General features: G+C 52.7%; 6 protein-coding genes across 6 annotated transcripts; 2 read left to right on the top strand and 4 right to left on the bottom strand.

The window, feature by feature from the left end:
- Window positions 1-5: 5 nt before the first annotated feature.
- On the bottom strand, window positions 6-2,811 carry BO95DRAFT_415296 (PalH/RIM21 family protein; the record flags this gene model as incomplete). The annotated part of the gene is made up of 2 exons (XM_025584345.1): window positions 2,347-2,811; window positions 6-2,221 (listed from the first exon to the last, which is right to left on the bottom strand). Exons 1-2 carry the CDS (start codon window positions 2,453-2,455, stop codon window positions 6-8), a joined length of 2,325 nt encoding a protein of 774 aa, XP_025441419.1. The 5' UTR covers window positions 2,456-2,811.
- Window positions 2,812-3,415: 604 nt separating this feature from the next.
- BO95DRAFT_364945 (DUF614 domain protein) lies at window positions 3,416-4,501 on the bottom strand (the record flags this gene model as incomplete). The annotated part of the gene is made up of 2 exons (XM_025582675.1): window positions 3,416-3,651; window positions 3,712-4,501. 2 exons carry the CDS (start codon window positions 4,499-4,501, stop codon window positions 3,416-3,418), a joined length of 1,026 nt encoding a protein of 341 aa, XP_025441418.1.
- Window positions 4,502-6,059: 1,558 nt separating this feature from the next.
- On the bottom strand, window positions 6,060-6,911 carry BO95DRAFT_443608 (uncharacterized protein). The gene has a single exon (XM_025586692.1). The coding sequence runs from the start codon at window positions 6,457-6,459 to the stop codon at window positions 6,190-6,192; it is 270 nt and encodes an 89-aa protein (XP_025441417.1). The 5' UTR covers window positions 6,460-6,911; the 3' UTR covers window positions 6,060-6,189.
- A 2,429-nt stretch (window positions 6,912-9,340) lies between these two features.
- BO95DRAFT_432580 (inositol polyphosphate kinase KCS1) lies at window positions 9,341-13,541 on the top strand (the record flags this gene model as incomplete). Its single annotated transcript, XM_025585064.1, has 2 exons — window positions 9,341-11,523; window positions 11,603-13,541. The coding sequence occupies 2 exons, from the start codon at window positions 9,341-9,343 to the stop codon at window positions 13,539-13,541; spliced, it is 4,122 nt and encodes a 1,373-aa protein (XP_025441416.1).
- Window positions 13,542-14,315: 774 nt separating this feature from the next.
- BO95DRAFT_515083 (MFS general substrate transporter) lies at window positions 14,316-16,898 on the top strand. Its single transcript, XM_025591724.1, has 4 exons — window positions 14,316-14,346; window positions 14,414-14,898; window positions 14,969-15,890; window positions 15,959-16,898. Exons 2-4 carry the CDS (start codon window positions 14,633-14,635, stop codon window positions 16,622-16,624), a joined length of 1,854 nt encoding a protein of 617 aa, XP_025441415.1. The 5' UTR covers window positions 14,316-14,346; window positions 14,414-14,632; the 3' UTR covers window positions 16,625-16,898.
- BO95DRAFT_443603 (uncharacterized protein) lies at window positions 16,887-19,330 on the bottom strand. Its single transcript, XM_025586691.1, has 2 exons — window positions 17,324-19,330; window positions 16,887-17,217 (listed from the first exon to the last, which is right to left on the bottom strand). Exons 1-2 carry the CDS (start codon window positions 19,292-19,294, stop codon window positions 17,107-17,109), a joined length of 2,082 nt encoding a protein of 693 aa, XP_025441414.1. The 5' UTR covers window positions 19,295-19,330; the 3' UTR covers window positions 16,887-17,106.
- Window positions 19,331-19,341: the final 11 nt, after the last annotated feature.

The raw sequence follows: 19,341 nt of genomic DNA, 5'->3' as shown, positions 1-19,341 counted from the left end.
TCCGATTATTGCTGGGATCGTGTGACACGATTTGGTGGATTGCCGTTCGATTGAGCATGAGGAGACTGTGGCGAGGGTGATGGCTCTGTTAGATTTTCGTCTGCACCCGTTAGTTGGCGCCCATCAGTGTTGTCGTCCAAAGCCGGCTCCGAAATGAAATAAGCAGCAGGAGTTGAAGCTTGATCTGGGCGATAATCATCAAAGCCCACTAGAGCCGCTGCCTCGGGATCATAGCGCAGTTCCTGATACATATTGCCATCGTCTACGCTCCAGGGCGCAGCGCTTCGAGTTTGCGGCTGGATGACTCTCAAAGGCAGGTCCGTACGACCTTCAGCACGCCCCGAGGGGGCCCGCTGACTGGAGTTTGTCGTTTCTAAAATACCACTATCATTGAAATGCTGCGGCGACCAGGTTTGCTGTCCTCGCCGTCTCGCAGGGATGACAGTTACTGGCAGTGGAGAACCTGAGCCTTGACGTCCAGAGCCGGGTCGCAATCGTTTCGGGATCGGGAAGAAAGCTCCAGCTCGATTGGGTCGAGAATTGTACTCATCATCGCTGTCGTCCGAGGGAAGGTCCGGAGGGGGATTATCCTCTCCAGTAGGATGCGATCCAGGGGCTTCTTCTCTCGCTTGTGCTGAAGCAACCTCTTTTGGCAGAGATGCGCGTCTTCGTTTGAATGGATTCAATAAAGTTCGCCACCCCTTGTCCAACTGAACAATTTGAGGAGATTGTTCTCTGGTCTGCTGTTCCGACAATCTATCATGAATTAGACCAGCTTGTTGGCTCTCCATAGCTGTTGCCATCTCCTTGGCAGCCACTTCATCGTCCATCCCCTCTTCTTCCTCCTCCATATGTGGCATCGCAACTGGTGGCGTCGGACTGGACACGGGGTGGTAATGCACGTTGTACACGGTACTGGCGGCACTTGTAGTATCGGCCCGACTGACGGGAGTGAGGGCCGCAGGTGGAGGGGTTGGCCGCGAAACAATCCTCCGGCGCCTAGCGTCAGCGGATGCAAGATTTGTCTGGTTCTCCAAGTTAGACTGCCAATTGCGCCCACCTCTGGTTCGCAGAGGACGATGAGCCAGGCCCATCATACCTCCCCAGCCGGAGGACATGCCAGCACCACCGCCGCGATCATTATTGTTGGGGTTGTAACGAGGCCAATCGACCTCCTCGGAAGGAGTTACTTCGAGCATTTCGTCTCCATCAAATATCTCCCGTCCCAAGATGCCATCCTTCCGCTCATCTCTCTCCAGAGCTTCGATCCGTTCCACCCATTCCCAGACAACGACACTCGCTGCAGCTGATCCAACCCATCGAACATAGGTACCCCACCCAGCAACCTTTGGCTTCGCCATATCCAGAACAAAAAAGACGACCGGTATAAGGACAGCGCACAGAGACAAAAGAGCCACCAAGCAGATGTTCCTCATTTTCGGATGAAAGAAAGCGAATCGGTGTTTCGAGAGAGAATAGAAAATGACCCAGGCGGCGTAGAGCAAGTTCAGAGCAAGCTCGAAGAGGTAACTCAACGCCGGTATCGCGTCTTCGTATAATCGCGGACGCGTGGTATGAGATTTCACCAGGAATTTATCCAGGATGCTGAATGTGGTATCGAACACGATCAATGCGAATCCTGCCCACTTAATCATGACCTTCTCTTTGTGCCGGGGAAAGAGGCGAATTAGAGTCTGAACTTGAGCAAGCCAGAGAAACGTGCTCGAGATGACTCGAACAACTCGGATCTCCATCCCATCAATGACTTCGTCAGCTAACGCCTCAGCGTCAGAGTACCCATAATAATATTGTTGTTCGGCGACCCGGAATGAATCCACAGTAGCAATTGTGAGCGATACAGCTACCAGCAGCGCTGCGACTTTCTGTAGCCAAGGGCGACCACCCACGCCAACCACCGAAGAATTACCGCTGTATGAACCGGTGATCATGCCGCGCCTTCCCAATAAGTTCGCGCCACCACCAGGACCACCAACATAGAACGTGCGCGGCGTGATGAGAAGAATGATGACGAGCAAGTAGCTGACCACAGTCGTGCAGCCCATGGCGTACAGTTGGGGCGCTACCGAAGAGTAAAAGGGGTCGGTGGTGTCAAGCGCCGCGACCGCATGTTGCGTGGCAGTCGCTGTACTGGTACAGACCGGTTCGTAAATCGCATTTTCGGTCAAAGTAATCGCATAGGATCGATTCAAATAAACATGGCCTGATTGAAGCGCCGAACCCGCGTCAGTTTCAATGTCACAGTACGGAGAAAGCGGGGGAGGCATGTGCCACCATCCGGGGTCGACGAGAGTTGCCTTCCCCGAAGATTATTTGGCCTTGACATACCATCGCTTGGTAGTAGAAATGGAGTACAGCCTGATTCGTATGCCCTGGTTGTCGTTGTCGTTGGCTGAACCCAAATCTGGCGAGGGGCCAGGTGCCCGTCATTCTCCATAATCGAACAGGCTACCAGGACGTTTCACGTCGCGGTCAAAGCAGGCCACACACGCCACAAAATCATATGTAGGAAATGTCATCAATGCCAGTAAGAATTTGTCGTCGCACAGCAGGTTCAGACACCCATAATGGCGATAGGTCGGAAGCGCTCTATCGATTGCCGACGGTCGGGGAATGCGAGCAGAGCACGGAGCGATCGTGTTCGCCTGTAGAGGACCTTGGACTTAGGGATGCTTCGAATTGATGGTGGATCTCCCAGCAGATATCGCACACCGTGTGAGGGCTTGGATAGCGACAGAGATTGATAAGAAATAAGCGACTGAGACAGATCTATGAACCAGACTTGGGTTTGGTCGAAGGTGAAGTCCGACAGAAGAACCGCCACCGCGGTCCAGATTCCCCGGGCCGACCCCAGGGCTCACCGCCTAAAGGGGGGTCCCATCACCAAGAAAGACATGACGTCCTCGTTCTATTCTCCCTTTTACTCGGTATAAGCAATGTGTCGTGGGGTTTGGGAGTGAGCATAGCTTTCGAAGTTCGCTTGAACTTACGTCACTCAACAAGTTGAATGCTTCGCGAGACAGGACGGTGTTATCTACTTTGATGATCGATATATGTCATGCCCCAAGACGGAACTTTCGAGGCTTGTATTTGTGACATGCGACAGGTCATAATGCACATGCAGAGTATAGTACGAAGCAGAGACCAGAATATACCGACTCAACCATAAGCTATGACAGAATTATTGGACACGTAGGTCAGCATGCATGCTTGGTTGCCAGGCGAGGACATTGTCATACTCAGATCAAGTTGACACTGGTTAGTCGAATATTTATCTAATGTCTTGTCTTCTCTTCCTTGCATCGCAAGGGAAAATAATAGAACTGCAGAACGAGGCAGATTCGAATATATACATTGTCTTTCGTGAGAGTATTACGCGATATGTATGACTAGACCATCATCTGGGCGGTGGCCCGTACGACATTTGCACTGGAGCTAAGTATGGTGATACGAGAGCTGCTCCAGAGACTCTGGCGAGCCTTTCGCGCTCCTCCTCTCGTTTGATTATCTCAACTTCGTCTTGGATCAAGGTACAGCACGTACAGCAGGTTGCTCGAATGCAGTCGGATATGAAATCGCCTTCGATCTTGTAAGCTTTGCGCACTCGCCGGTGCTGGATTGTAGCTAGTAGCCCTAAGATGCTGGGTCAGCTCGTTGCACGGAAGAGTTGCAGCTGGGAATTATCTTACTCACATTGGCAGCCGCAAAATAGGGCCATTGCTGTACATGATCCATTGCAGACATTATATCCGAGCATGTTCGTAGGGTCGTCTCCCCGGGACATTGTCTGCAGTCGATGCTGCGTCTTCCCATAGGAAATACAAGGGCAAAACAGGCCCAGGAAGCATGAGCCAATGTTTGTACAGCCACATAAACTGGTCTTCCACAAACCCCCTTTAATGGCTTGGTTAGGGTGTAAGATTTGTCCCGGCCGATGGTAAGCCATGATTTCATGCGCTGCTGGTGTAGCGGATGGGTTCGATGCAACTGGAGGAGGAAATTGAGGCAGTGAAGTGGAATTCAATGGGTTGGTATCAGGCGAAACTGCCGTGGAATGACTTTCCAGTACCTGTCCTGAGGCTTCCGGGTTGACTTTGACCGGGAGCGGCCCTGGGCTTTGCGGAGGATGTGCATACGAGTAGTCAGGTACCACTGCTTCAGCCTTGGCTGGCTGAGGTATTTCATCGGCAAATGGAGCATAATTCGCAGGATGATGCTGAATATTCGGCCCGCCTGGATAAGCATAGAGGCCCACATCGTCACTCAAGTGCTGTGTTTTCTCGTTTAAGGGTAGTTGTGTCTGTTCTGGCACGCTCCTCGGCTCTGCTGGGAGGTTGCTCGGTGCGCTCGTTGGCAAGGCTGTCTGCCTGATTACTCCTCCGGGTGCATGCATCTCCGATGGAGTTGCAAGAAAGGAGTATCTCTGACTCCCACCGTTCAAATTGTCTGGACTGGAAGTATCCAGATGGAGTTGCCTGTTCATCTTGATGATTGTCTGGTTTTTCGTTCGCCAAGATGTCTCTCTGGACCCCTTGATGGTATGCAATTCCTGTGATCTGTTTCCAGCTCTAGGTGAGCATGAGACGAATTCTCTCAAGGGGAAAGTAGCGAGGGCTCGGATTCCTTGCTCGCATGTAATTGTTCCGTGAGATACTACATGTATCGAAGCGAGACAGGCCCTCCCCGGAAGTGATCCGCGGAAGGCATCTATTTCAGAAACGACAAAATCTCAAGATGCAAGCAGAATTAAAGACGGCGCAAGAGCAATGTGGCAGGCAACTGCATTATGTGTAGCCTGCATTGGGAGAACGAATTCCCGGGGTGGAGTTTAGAGCGCGTGAGATGACAACCTCGTAGCGGGGAGACCAGGATCTAAATGGACAGAGCTTCAATTATCAGGGTAGTCGTTGCGCCGAACAGTCCTTAGGCTGCACACTTCTGGGACCTTTCACACCAGAAACTGCTTCGGTTGGTTTGGTGATCATTCGGAAGTTCCCGTTGCGCCTTCAAGCACGTCTCATCACATCACGGTCGGCGCCGTCACATTAGGGATGGGAGCCGATGCGCTCAAGTCCCAATGACATTGGAGGAAATCAGGAAATTGCACCGCAGAAATGTAGAATCTCACCACTAGCCACTGACACATCTCTTAGCGTGGCGGTAATATACCCTCCAGTGACATAATGAATTGGTTGATTGGACTTAAAGCAGACAGGATTGACAGGCCGAGAAATTTGTGTTCTCGCTGTTGCTGGTCGATTGGAATCGGGAACCGCTTGGTGGGTGTGGCATGTCTATGGCTCCGTACCAGAGCATCGCCTTCGGAACACGGCTGTTGAGTTCAGACTGCGCGTCACTTGAACGATCGATTAACTCAGATGTTTCATATCCATGGATGTTGTAACTACTGTACTTCGTTCGGGTGCTCAGGCGATGCGGTCTGGGGAAAGATATCCGTTTCCCCGTCTGAAATAGCCGCTGGGTGCAGGCGCCATCCATCACATGACAAGAGGATGTGCCGTACCTAAGGTAGTTATTTGTTCTCACCTGACATCGTCTTAGTATAGAAGAATCGCAGGCCTTAATCATCCTCTACACCCGTACGCGCGCCATTATACCAAGTCAACTGAAGCGACGGTGTGTGGAACTAGTGGACTCAATCGACCCTCTCTTACATCGCCAATAAACTTGATACTGAAAGATCGATAGCTTTGGCAAATATCCACTGCATAGTACACATTGCGCCGTGGTTCGTTCTTGTTCTTACTATAGCTGACCAAAGAGAGCTGAGTGTTGATTTTTTGAGGACTATATTCGATGTTCAGGGCAAATTATATCTCACAATGGAGACTGGACATGAGTTGACTGGAGACTCGATATGTGTAAGGCAAGCTGTTTTGACATATAACCGGGCAGCTTTCGAAAGTGAAAAAGCCGGGTAACAGCCTCGGGTCAGTGGAATAGAGCTGTGAAGCTACCCTCATACGCATAGAGTATAACTAATGAGCCGAGGGGTGATATTAGTTTCGATTGTAGGAGAGCATAAGTCCTGCAAGTGCTCCGTCCTACCGCCAAGAACGAAACTTCAGGGGCTTTCACTGAGAACTCGAAAATTGGATCGACCAGGCGAAGCACATCAAGCCCACCTCCCAGTTCGAGTTACCCTGCGTATTAATCCCTTCCTGATAAGGCAAACCTAATGGCACCAGCAGGATGAGTGAATCCAGTCATGCAAGGCGTCGGTGGCCACCCTTTGTTGAGGAATTTGTTGATGAATTCATCTCGAGTGATAGCGCACCCAGAGATTCCAGAGACGAGCAGCAGCGATGCAGACCAGAGATAAGAGCTCCAGCAATTGGATTGAGATTCCAAGGTCCGCCCGGCATGCAGCCAACTTACTGTATCCCATAGAATGACACGCACAAGGACTGATAAGGTCATTTTAGTCCTAGATGGCATACGAGCTCATAGCACAACTGCCACCTCTCTCACTCACAGCATGCATATTGCGTGCGATAGCACCTATCGAATGGCTGAGAAAGTGATGAGACGTCAACACTTTTAGTCGTTCTGGCCCAAGTCGTGCAGGGTCAGCATCTGAATCCTGAGGAAAAGCGCATATGACGGCATGTAGAGATTTCACATTTCGCAAGCTGGGAATAGTGAATGAAAACATGACAATGGTTCGAGCCTTAAGTGGAGAGAAGGTCGAGATTGCAGTTTCAAACTTCGATTAGGTTCAATGGAAACCGAAACTTGAGGGTGGTGGATCTGGGGTCTTTGGTTGAATCCAGGATAAGGCACCAAAGTCCGGCATTATTCTCAATGCCTGAGGTACTTCATACGGCAGAGGCCATTGACCCCGTTGACCAGCCGGACGATCACGTTTTTTATTGATTGGTAGATCAAACGGGAGGGTCTGGGATCCAACTTGGAACTTTGAATGCGGAACGGGTCATGCGGCGGGGGTGGGGAAGTATTGCACAAAACTACGGAGTACTCCGTACATTGCACAGTGCTCAGTACAAATTCCTCTTACTGAGATGTACTCTGTACTGAACTCATAGTAACTATCGACTGCCTGGCGACAGCTTATGCACCCATACTAGCCATTTCTCCTTTCTTCCGACCTTATCTAATGGCTATCACAACCCATGCAGGGATGTGGAGTATGTACTCTGTACAACAATGGATATTGAGCAGAATTCCTTATCTATCAATTGATTCATTTCTTCTCTATGATTTGGTTATACAAGGTATCTATCGCTTATCGGACGGTCTAGCATCGCATCTAGCGGATTCCCCAAATCGCAACCCCACCGGGATCCGAGAACTCGGTACAGTACATATGCAAGGCGATTCGAAAAAAAAAGCCTCCAAAAGAATGAGGTTGTACAAGACGGTTGCACATATGAATATCTATTCGCAAGCATTGCGAGGATGCAGTATGATGCCCGAGAAGACAGGTCACATATTCAGGGAAGCGACTCTTCACCAGTGATTGACTCACTCATAGGATGTATTGCTGACAATAATTCCCTCAGCTCAGAGAATGGCCGGTCGAGTACTTTTATCGTCATAGCTGCATTCCGAGTGTCCCGACAGCCCTTGCCGTAGGCTAATTGAATAGAAGACAAGACTCATGAAAGCTGGCTTTAAGTTCTTATCGACCATCAATCATATGTCAGAGAGCGTCCACGGGACCTCAGCATGAAAGTGTCTGGTAAGTCACTCAGGAATGATCAGACGAGGACATGCTGTTGAGCTTCCTACGACAAGAGGCTCTATCCAGAGAGGACTGCTGCATACTAATAGCCTGTAGGGAGGTACTAAGAATAGGGAGTAGGGGGAGAGACCGTACTGCGGAGGGAATTTGCCTTCTCCGTAAGGTTTCAGTACCTACAGCCATTTCACAATCACCTGCTGGATTGGAGGATTCTTATTAGCTAAATCATTTCCTATTTCTCCTTGGGGCATCTGGATCCAGGGATACACAGTGATATAATTGGGACCCCAAGCGCATCCTGGCAGGTGATTATTGATTTCCTCATCTGCTCAATCCTCCATAACTAGCTATCTAGTGTAGTGACTAATAGTTAGTTGAACAGTAAGGTATTAGTTTGTGACTGGTGCAAAGGCAGGGAGATGTTTTAAAAACATTAAAGTGGTGGCTGTACGGAGTAGTAGAAGAAATAAGAGCAAGCATCCTTAAGGAACAACCTTCATTTAGCGTTGTTTCTTCTTACTCCGTACTCCGGACACCATCTGGTCTTGTTTCAACTCACATATTTTCTTTGTTAAAGTTTCTGAATTGAATTCCCATTTTTGCTCTGGACTCCTTTTCCATTTCCACCATTGTTGCTTATCATTTTCCCGAGGGAACAGTGACCAGTCATAACTTGAAAAGACATTTAGCTGAGGATCCACAAAGGCGGTGACGAAGATCCGCGTCATTTGTCGTTTAGTTGGTTCAGCCAAACGCTTCTCTTCCTTTGGTTCACTTTCCTTTCCTTCTTCACTACTACTACTAACCTTGAACTTACCAACTACCTACTCACTCCACTGCATACAGTACTTACTACTCCGGATTAATTACTACTAAGTTACTACTACTACCTACCTAACCTTGAATTGGACCTTTCCCTGCTTTACTATTCTGAGACGGAGTATCTTTCTTCAATCTATCTGGCTGCCTGAACCTACTTGACTGGCTTTCTGTCTACTGCTGCAGCTACCTCTGTACTCCTGCGGCTTACTGCTTGCTTCCTTCTCCTCACTTTTCCTGCTTCTTCTCCTCCGGCTACTGCGCCTTACTGCCCTAGAAGATTACCGACTTCTTAGGTACTTCCTCCTCGTCCCCAACTAGCTAGTCTAGAATAGTTCGCCTCCGTCATTCCGACTCTCTCTCTCCCTCTCTCTCTTCCTTCCCACCCCCTCGACCTTATTACCCAGTACTACTTCTTTTCCAAGCCACGATAACGCCTCATTCGTGCCTGTCAGTGAGTTTCCCGGACCCTGACCAAAAACAACCAAAAAAAAAAAGAAAAGAAAAGAAAAAAAAGGGGAAAAAAACAGACGATCCCCACTCAAAGTCTTTCTTTCCAGCCTGTAAGGTGTCTATGCCCCAGAACGTGGCTAATGTTTTCTTGATCTTCTCGATCGTCTCCAGTTGCTAAACCCCCAGTGACGCCAGCTCCCTTTCTCCCGCCTCCCCCCGAGTGAAACACCCAACCATATTCTTCCAATCCCAACAGCGTTTCTTCTCCTTCTCGGCTCCTTTCCCACCCTGTCCTCATTGTGCATCCCGACCAATGTCCCCCCCATGTCAAGACCTCCATCCGCGACAGACAATACCTGGTCAGGACCCCTGGTGACACCTGATGCATCTGCCCAATATGATTGCTCTGAAGGGCCCGACCTCCCGCGCGACCAGCAGCGGCGCCACAACGATACTCGGAGCCAGCTCATACATCAAGATGCCCAGCAAGCTCCTTCTCCATCCCGCGCAGAATCTCCCACGGCTCATCAATGGGCTAAGCCCGCCTCTACCTTTCCTCTAAAACGGCCCACTGCAGCCCCCGTGGAAAGGCTGTCCCGTCCCGACCGCTCTCATAGCCCACAGTTGTCAGAGAGAGATAGCATCTTCGCAACTCATTATCTGCCTTCCGAGACCGACCCTAGCACCACCCCGCGATTATCGCCTTCAGAAGATACAAATCATGAACCACCTGCAAGTCTGACTCCTCTGCTTGAGGATGTGTCTGCTTTTGCTTCTTCGGATTCTCCTCACAAGGTCATTCCCCGCTCTAATCGCGTCGGCACCTCCCACATGGAAGTTGACGTCCGCAGGAAGCATCCGCTAGACACTCCTTCTTTGCTTCCGCCGGGGGTCCCGCATTCTACCCCTCTGCTCCCGGTAGACTCGGACACCATTGTGGACGAGCAATCGGGGTTGGCACATCGGAGTGCCCCATTTTCTGCATGGGAGAGCTTGCAACCCCTTAGAAAAGTTTCTTCTGATGGTGCTGCTAACAAGCCGGCTGCGTTGGCGGATCATCTAGCCCATCGCAGTCTTTTGTCAGCCTCCCTTCATGATGCGCCATTGCCGCCATTGCCACCCTTACACTCCTCTGTCTCTTCGCCTGGCGTGCACTCTCCTGTAACCAGTGTCGACACAGCCCACCATGCCTGGTCGATGTCGCAACCACATGAGGGCACACGTGAGAACAGACCGGAACGAAGTTCGAGTCGTAGCCGGCGTGGCAGAGTCGAGCAATCAATTGAAGCCAACCTGGCAAATGCGGAACCCGCCTCCCATGTGCGCAGCCGTAAGTCGAGTCACTACTTAGGCTTGTTCAAGGAAAACACTACCTCTCCTGATCGTAAAAGAAGAGAGGAACGCGCCGGCAGACACGATGATTCCACAGAGCCGAATGATCCACACCATCGGGTCACTCATTCGGAGCCTCGCTTTGCCCTGGAGCATTGTGACTCCCCACTGGAGGCTTCATTCCCGTTTGACGAAGGGGAACTCAGAAACACCAAGAGTTTGTCACAGCTATCGCTCGCTGATGCTCCACTGATCTTGCCAAGTATAGAAAGTGATATAAGTCAGATGAGGCACGGGGACAACGTCAAGAAATCAAAGCCTCGGGCTCTACCCCGAAGCCTTCTAGAGGAGATCCGCAACTTTCACCTCACACCCGGCGGAGCCCGTGGCACTTCCTTTTCACGGAGTATCCCTACCCAATTCGCTGAGAGGGGGCGAGACTATTTCTCCAAAGACCATGCAAGCCAAGGCATTCTGGGTTCTCACCTGTCCGGATCTGACTCGGACCGGGAACAGCGTCGTCCTTTGGAAGAGGAAGAGGATGAACAAATATCCTCTGCCGTCTATTTCCCTCATGAGCGTGTCACGATAGCAGAAGAGGTCGATTCCATCCCGCCGTATGCGGACACTGAACATGGTGGGGCTCCAATCGATATCTCGACTGCGCAGAACGGCCACGTTCGGATGCCAAAGAGACATGTTTCTGATGACCTGGAAGGTAATCATGTGGACATATCTCTTCGTTCTAAAAATGATAGTAGAATCCTCCACGGCGACCTACAGGGCATGCAGAGTGCTCCAATAGAAGAACTTAATGAAGAGCCTCATGCTTCCATTCCCGAGCGCACCACTGATTATTATTCGACATGCGAATCTGAGTTTGCATCCGCTGACGATAGTGGGATGTCTGTTCGGGACGAGGAATCGAGCTTGACAGACGAAGCTGATGTCACGCCCACTGCCACCCCAACCCAGGGCCCGAGGTTTCCTCGTGCGCGGCGCAAGCATAGTAACGCCGCACCTCTCGGCGCAGTGGAGCTCAAACCCTATCGTCATCAAGTGGGTGGCCATACGACCGTATTTCGATTTTCTAGACGGGCTGTATGCAAACAGCTCAACAACAGGGAGAATGAATTCTACGAGCGCATTGAGCGCCGACACCCCGAAATGCTGATGTTTCTGCCAAGGCACGTATAAAATGCCATCTGTTCAATTCCGCAAATCATTACGACCTTCTACTTACATTGTCGCTAGATACATTGGCGTTCTCAATGTCACTTTCTCAAAGACACCAAAGCGACCCAAGGATCCGACTAAAACCAACGGAGAACACAGAGACACCAACCATACTGCGAGCAATTCTAACCCTGCTGACAACAAAGACTCAACGGCTGCAAATAGCTCATGCCCCTCTAAGGACACCAGTCAGCCACGTATCTTCAGTCAGAAGCAGGTCACTGGCATCATACCGCAAGTGATACTGGAAAACAACAGACATATTATTCCAGCAGATCTATTCTCTCATTGTCAGCGTCCAAGGACTGCCGATGGGTCGATGACGCAGCGACGCTTCTCGACCGGAATTGAATCCATGTCAAGCCGACAAAACGGACATGAATGCTTGGCTGATGGTCCACTATCTCCCCAGGTGCTTAAAAAGAAGCAGTGGGGCGCGACAACTGTCAACAGACAGTTGCAAGAGCAAGTACTCCGTGAAGTCTTCAGTCCCCCTGCTGTGCACCATCACCGACGCCACGCACGTGGTCATCTGAACCTGCCAAGGACATCATCAGACGGCATTCGCCGTAGAGTTAATCTCTCTGAAGACCGAACTTTGAGTCGTCGTACTGCTTCTGTTGAAGACGCGCCGACGCTCGCTGCTGGCATCGACATTGCAAAGCAGACAACTGACGGGCCGGGGCTGTCTTCATCGGCATCTACGGCCTTGGATGCAGGCCACAGTCGACTTGAGAAGGTCCGAACTGAAGAGTCCCCCCCCCGTGCTAGTTCACTTTCGCGAAGTCGGCCCATGAGGCGCCGCCGTTCAGGGAGCGGATTGCAGAGACGGGGCAGCTTAGGCTCTGGAGAAGGTGGAGGCGAGCTGCTGTTTTATGACGACGATGGGTACGGAGGCGACAAGGAAGACGGTGTCTTCCCAATGGAGGGCGATGTATCCGTCAAATCGCCATCAGGACGTCGAATGACTGACCAATTCGGACCGCCTCTCCCCAACCCCAAGACTGCTGTTGCCGCCAAGCCCGCCGACCAGACCTTGATTGAACCTTCGGAAGAGGGCTCTAGGCATGATGATCACGTACTGCTCCCATCCAATCCCAAAGAAGCGCAGACACGGAAGGATGACAGGGTTCAATTTTTCCTGTTGCTGGAGGATTTGACAGCCGGCATGAACAAGCCTTGCGTCCTCGATCTAAAGATGGGAACGCGTCAGTACGGCATTGAGGCTGATGAGAAAAAGCGTAAATCTCAACGACGCAAGTGCCAGTCAACAACTTCCCAGCAGCTAGGTGTCCGTTTGTGTGGTATGCAAACGTGGAATGTGAAGAAACAAGAGTACTCATTCGAGGACAAATACTTTGGTCGCGATCTAAAGGCTGGGCGTGAATTCCAGGATGCTCTTACCCGATTTCTTTACGATGGTGCTAGTCAGCGAAGCGTGACAAAGAAGATTCCTGTCATCCTTGAGAAATTGGCACGACTGGAGAACATGATCAGAAGGCTCAAGCGTTATCGCCTGTATGCCAGCAGCCTTCTGATCCTCTACGATGGTGACCCAAAGCCGACAGATGGAGCTACCCAAGTCAATGGTCGGTCAGGGTCCGGCACCATGCGAGATAACTTGCAACGTCGGAGCTCTGATGATGGCTATCTAGATGTGCAGCTGAAAATCGTGGACTTCGCAAACTGTGTCACAGGCGAGGACGAGATTTCTCCCGACGCTCCTTGTCCGCCCCAGCATCCCGACGATATTGATCGTGGTTACTTACGCGGTCTTCGGACTCTACGAATGTACTTTCAACGGATCTTGAAAGAAGTCAGCCACGATGACTACATAGAAAGAGGCGAGGGTGAGGCTATTGCTCTCGGATCTCGACACTCGGACCAAGACGAATCATCGGAGCGGTTTTGGGACGAAAACGTCATGGAGAGTGATCCCGGCGAGGTCAGCTTTTAGTGGTTGATCCTCGTGTTTGGAATGATTCCCGCGAGCGACAACCCTTTCCTTTGATCATCTGCCTAGCAGCCGCCTCGACTCAACGTCCCACCATTTCCACACCTTACTCGATGTTCTGCCCGAGCAAGCAATGCGGGGATTGGTTTCGTGACAGCGGACTTGCTGTCAGTAATTGACGGCTATGACCTGTCATCCTGTCGCAAGCGAAACGATATTGACGAATCATAACGGCACTATGCTACCTAATCCAAATCTTCGTCTATTCATGCCTGGAGCATGGTAGGGGAAGGTTACTGTATTGCAGCCATATTCACATGGCATGTATGAAATTGTTTTTCAGACCCGTTACCTTGTCTGTGTTTTCTGATGGTCATTTCCGGTTGCTCCTTTCTTGGACATGTTTTACTGCTCTATACCTCCTGGGAGTAGGTGCACAGCTCTGGGGTTTCTAATTGTGGCTTTGTTCTTACTCGTTTTTTTTTTCTGTTTAAATCAGTTTGACAGGGTAATATTCGAGACTTGTGGTACTTGTGTACATACATATGGGCGCAGTAGCTAGACAAGAACTCATAATTCACACTCTACGTTAGGACTTCAACTTCCTAAGGCTTGACTATAGGCTGGCTAGGCGAGGCAAGGTGGTTGTGCAAGGGGGAGATTGGATTGATGAATGATGCAATCACGTGCTCTGGCGATAAGGCGGCGCGGACCTTATCTAATCGCGCATCATTCCTCGGCTTGGCTTCCCCTTCCTTCGACTCTCAACACTCCACACTCCCTCCCCGACAGCTTAGCTCCTGTTTCGGTAATTCCATCTTAAATCCATAAGAGTTTAAGCCTGCATTGATTTACATCCTCTAACTCTGGTACAGTAGCAATCCCTGGTCATCTGTCACCCTCAGCTGTCCCGAGGCTCTTCGACGATCTCTTGCTAAACCACTCTCGGTCCTTTCCTCGGATGACCATAGTCCGCCTCCACCTGAGGAGTCACATTCGCAGCCACGCCTTTGTGTCTGGCTTGCTGCTTCAAACCTGTCATTCCCCCTTTTGAGTCCTAGAATTTCTAAAGAAGTTGAAGCACGACACGCAGCATGACAGGATCCAATGGACAAACCGTCTCGACCATCGACAAGCGAGACTTCGACTCTCACCGTCCTCTGTTAGATGGGTTCGATGCCGGCGGTGACGTGGAGGAGCACGGAGCTATCCGGTCACGACCAGTATCAAGACTCGCCGCGGCCAACGACGAGGACGGGCTGCTGAACGATGTGGTCGAAGAGATCCTCGAACGCGATCGCAAGAAGATGGCCAGGGAAGTCGTCCGTATTGGCAGCTTCGTCTGGGGAGTGATTACCTGGTAAGGTCTAATCGTTGTGTAACGCGACCGTTTGCGGAGCTCTGGCTAATAAGCTATCAATCACTATCAGTCTGGGAGCTGGAAGCATCACGGCTTTTTCTCTCTATGGTCCCCTTCTGCTGACCCGCCTTCATTACACCCAGCTTCGGGTCAACGCGGTCTCGATCGCCGCGGAGGTCTCGATGTACCTCCCTGTTCCCCTGTTTGGGTACCTCTGCGACCGATACTCTCCGTCTCCTCTGGCTTTGCTCTCCGGAATAGTGTTCGGGGCCGGCTACCTGCTGGCTGCCTTTGCCTACCGGAGCGGACCGCCGCCCGATGCCGGTGGCCAAGGCTGGCCCTTCTGGGTGATGATTGTGGCTTTCATCGCCATTGGCACCGCCACCAGCTGCATGTATCTGGCTGCCGTGACGACATGCGCGAAGAATTTCGGCCGCGGCAAGCACAAGGGGATCATGCTGGCCGTTCCGATTGCCGGGTTTGGGCTTAGTGGCATGTGGCAGAGTCAAGTGGGAACATACTTGCTCTATGAACGCAACGAAGATGGCAGCCGTGGCGATGTCGATGTGTACAGGTATTTTGTCTTCCTCGCTCTCCTGTTGCTTTGCATCGGCGTCGTCGGTACGTTCGCCCTGAAGATCGTGGAGGAAGATGAGGAGAAATTCATCGATGACGCGGTGGAGGAACTCGAGAGGAGCGGGCTCCTCGAAGAAAGTGAGTTCTTCCGATCGAGAGATGAGGTCCGATCGGTGTACGGGACATTCTCACAGGCAGACGATGTGGGCGACTCGGACGAGGAACGCACACTTGTACGGTCGGAAGAGGAGCTGGAAGCAGCAAGACTGGACAAGCAGAGGGAAGAGGAGGAACGCAGGAAGAAGAATTGGCTTTTGAACTACGAGACCAAGGTTTTTCTTGCAGACCGGTCCATGTGGTGGCTTGCAGTGGGCTTCTTCTTGGTTACTGGACCTGGCGAGGCCTACATCAACAACGTATGTACTTTCCTTGCCGCACGAAACAAACCTAATCTGGCATGCAATACATACTCACGTCTCTCCAGCTGGGCACAATTGTACAAACCCTAACCCCCATCTCCACCCTCCCCAATGCCCCGTCCCCCGCGGGCCTCCCCTCCACGCACGTCACCACCGTCGCCTTGACCTCGACGATCGCCCGACTGCTCACCGGCTCACTCTCCGACTTCTTCGCCCCGCACGCCCGTCACCTGTTGCCCGGAGGCAACCCGGACATCAATCGGCCGGCGTCCCCAACGGACCCCTGCAACCGAGTCACCTTCACCCGCCTTGCGTTCCTTCTCCCCTCCGCGTTCCTCCTCTCCCTGGGCTACCTCCTCCTCGCCTCCCCACTGCCTCTCGACTACCCGGCCCTCACCCACATTACGACCGCCCTGGTCGGCCTCGGCTACGGTAGCGCCTTCTCCCTCGTGCCCATCATCATCTCCGTGGTCTGGGGCGTGGAGAACTTCGGCACGAACTGGGGCATCGTCGCGATGGTCCCCGCCGCCGGCGCCGCGGCCTGGGGCCTGATCTACTCGCGCGGCTACCAGGACGCCACGGACGGCGGGAGCGGCACGGCGGACGGTCAGTGTCACGGCTGGTCGTGCTACGGGCTCTGGGCGGTGGGATGCACCGTGAGCGTCTGGGTGGCCATCGGAGCCTGGTTGGTGGCCTGGCGGCATTGGCGGAGACGGGGGGTTGTAGTTTGACTCTGAGGGACGGAATATTGCCGTCTACCTTAACATCTGGCTTGCGTCTTGTTTGGTTCTGGAAAGCGCTGATCTTTGTGGTATATTGACCTATGACATCTTTGGTATATAGATCGGGATTTCCTCTTCGTTTGACTTTTGTGTTGTCATATTTGGAACTCTTGTGTCCAGCCACATGCATACTGAGCATACATAGCCTTGTGTCAATTCTGGGGTTGTTGGTTTCTTGCCCAAGGATCTGAATCAATTTGTCACTCTAGGTCATGAGTTATGGCATCTATTCGCTTTTGGTTTGTAACAATTCATTTGAAGAACCATCCATTGTCCATGTAAACGCCACGCCAACTAGACAGGGAGATCTGACAATACTACTAAGGTTACCCTGGTCTAGAGGGTACACCACCCCACAAAGGGAAACCACCCAACTAGGTACCTCCTCTACCGAGCCCTACCGAGCCCTACCTGGCTAGTTGGACACCGTCTCAAACATCCGTAGACGAAGGCTCCATCCCCATAAACACCTTGTACAACCGTCGACTCGCCGCGGGCCCAATGCGCGAATCCGTAAGGGCGCCGTTCTTATTCGCGGATTTCTGCAAACCATCCGGGAACATTAGCCTCAACCTCGGTCTCCGACTCACACTCCCACGGACAGCCCCATGCACCACACCATGGAAACAGAGGGCTGAAAAAACATACCTTGACATCCTCCAACAGCCCGGGCCCCTCGCGACGCATCCCGCGCACTAGATCCAGCACGCTCGGGTACCGCTCGGCGATGCCGTAGGCCATACTGGCGGTGATGCGGTTGACCTCCTGCAGCATCTTGACGAAGGTGTCGGAGCGGTTCTCGCCGGGTTTCACCTGGCCCACGTCCATGCAGAAGGCCGAGTCGTTGACGGCCATGCGCTCGCGCCGGTAGGGGACTGTCGAGATGTGCTCGGTGAAGTTCTTGATCCACTCGGCCGAGTCGGCGGGCGCGGCCGTGTGGTGGATCAGGCAGGCGTGGGTGACTTGGAGGTCGAGGAGGGCGTCTTCGATCGTGTCGTCGTCAATGGGCGGGGTGGTTTCGGGTTTGTTGGTGGGTTGTTGGGGTTTCTTGCGGGTGCGGCGGGTGGTTGCTGTGGTGGTGGTGGTCGGGTCGGTGGATGATGCTGCTGCTGTTGCTGCTGCAGCCTCGTCGTACTGGCGACGGACTTCGGCTACGTAGGCTTTGTTGCGGGAGTTTTTGTTCTTGCGCAGCCAGATGGTCAGGCCTTCAATCAGGTAGATCGGGGTGCGGTTGGGGTAGGCGGATTTCAGCGTCTGGATGTGTTGCTCTAGGGTTGTTGTATCGGTTTCTGGCGAAGCAGACGACGACGACGACAAGACCATGTCGACGAACTCCTGCGCCGGCACCAGACAGAGCACATGCTCGTCCTCGTCGCGGACGTGCGGCGCACAGGGTTCCCAGTACCCGAGGGCTTCGTTGTAGGTCGCTTTGACCTTGCGGCGCCATCTCACAACGTTGGGGATCGCACTGGCGAAGAACGACAGCTCCACCCCGAGATGCTTCATGAACTCCGTCGTCTGGTTCCCGACGCTCGTCCCTTCGAACGTCGAGGCGAGGTCGATCAGCATCTCCGGCGTCGACTCCTTCTTCGTTACTTTCAGCTTGTTGACCTCCGCGATGTCGGCGGCAAGCTGTTTCTCCCGGGCTTTCTCGTCCTTGAGTCTCTGCTTGCGCTCCTTTTCCCGCTGCCGCTCCTGTTCGCGTTGCGCCTTGGCCGCCTCCCGTTCCCGGGCTTTGGCGTCCTTCTCTGCGCTGGTGGTGGTGGTGGTGGTGCGGGTGGCGGTGGTGGTTTTGCGCTGGGATTTGCCCCGGGCGGTAGCGGCTGGATCATCCATCTTGTCGTCATCTTCAATGATGTCCTCCGCGGCTCGATCTTTCTTGCGCCGGCGGCTTGCTGTCGTTGTGGTGGACGTACTTCCCGTAGCACCGCCGCCTTGTGGTCGCTCGAGGTTGGCGAGTAGAGCCGCCGTACGACTGGAGAATGCGCCGGTCATCGGTGGAGGTCTCGGACGTTCGAGAAGTTCGTTGATGTCGGGGAATTGAATCTGGTCGCTGAAGTCCTCGATGCTCTCTCGGTGGTTGTGTGACCCAGCCGTGGGCAATCGCTTGTGATCATCATGATCATCGACGTCGATCGCAATAGCATCTGTGGTACGGGGAGGAGGTCTCTGTGCAGCGAGACTAGTGGGTTCTGGGGCAGATGACGTGAAGATAATCGGATCTGATTCTCCATTCCAGACTGGGAGTTTCGGAAGGGTGGGGCTGGGGACGGGGCCGGGACCGGGACCTGGACCTGGACCTGGACCTTCGGATGATAAGATCACATCTTCGTCGGAGAATAGGAACAGATTGCTCCTGGGCTTGGGGAGGGATGGCTGCCGGAATCGCGGAGGCGGAGGAGGAGGAAGTGTTTCATGGCTCAGACGTCGACGCTTGGCTGGGTTGTCAAGGTCGAGATCGTCCTCCCATGTGAAAGCGGAGAGGTCGACGTCGTCGGCGAACGATGCGGCGCCGGGCGGAGTGGAGTGAGCGCGTCTTGCAGAGGAAAGTTCGTGTCGGTCTACTGGAGGAAGAGGGGGAGGAGGCGTCGAGGAGAGAAGACTGATGACCTCTGGCATTGTGTCGCGTTCTGAGATAGAGTGGGCGAGAAACAGCCAACGACGAT

Source organism: Aspergillus brunneoviolaceus, assembly GCF_003184695.1.
Source record: "Aspergillus brunneoviolaceus CBS 621.78 unplaced genomic scaffold BO95scaffold_40, whole genome shotgun sequence".
NCBI lineage: Eukaryota > Fungi > Ascomycota > Eurotiomycetes > Eurotiales > Aspergillaceae > Aspergillus > Aspergillus brunneoviolaceus.
Note: the sequence above shows the minus strand (reverse complement) of the source record. Positions and strands in the feature narration are given on the sequence as shown.

Coding starts and splice junctions, on each gene's coding strand:
- BO95DRAFT_515083 (XM_025591724.1), top strand. CDS start 14,633: ATGACAGGATCCAATGGACAAACCGTCTCGACCATCGACAAGCGAGAC. Junction 14,899..14,968: donor GTCTGGGGAGTGATTACCTG/GTAAGGTCTAAT, acceptor AATCACTATCAG/TCTGGGAGCTGGAAGCATCA. Junction 15,891..15,958: donor GCGAGGCCTACATCAACAAC/GTATGTACTTTC, acceptor ACGTCTCTCCAG/CTGGGCACAATTGTACAAAC.
- BO95DRAFT_443603 (XM_025586691.1), bottom strand. CDS start 19,294: ATGCCAGAGGTCATCAGTCTTCTCTCCTCGACGCCTCCTCCCCCTCTT. Junction 17,218..17,323: donor GGCTGTTGGAGGATGTCAAG/GTATGTTTTTTC, acceptor GATGGTTTGCAG/AAATCCGCGAATAAGAACGG.
- BO95DRAFT_443608 (XM_025586692.1), bottom strand. CDS start 6,459: ATGACCTTATCAGTCCTTGTGCGTGTCATTCTATGGGATACAGTAAGT.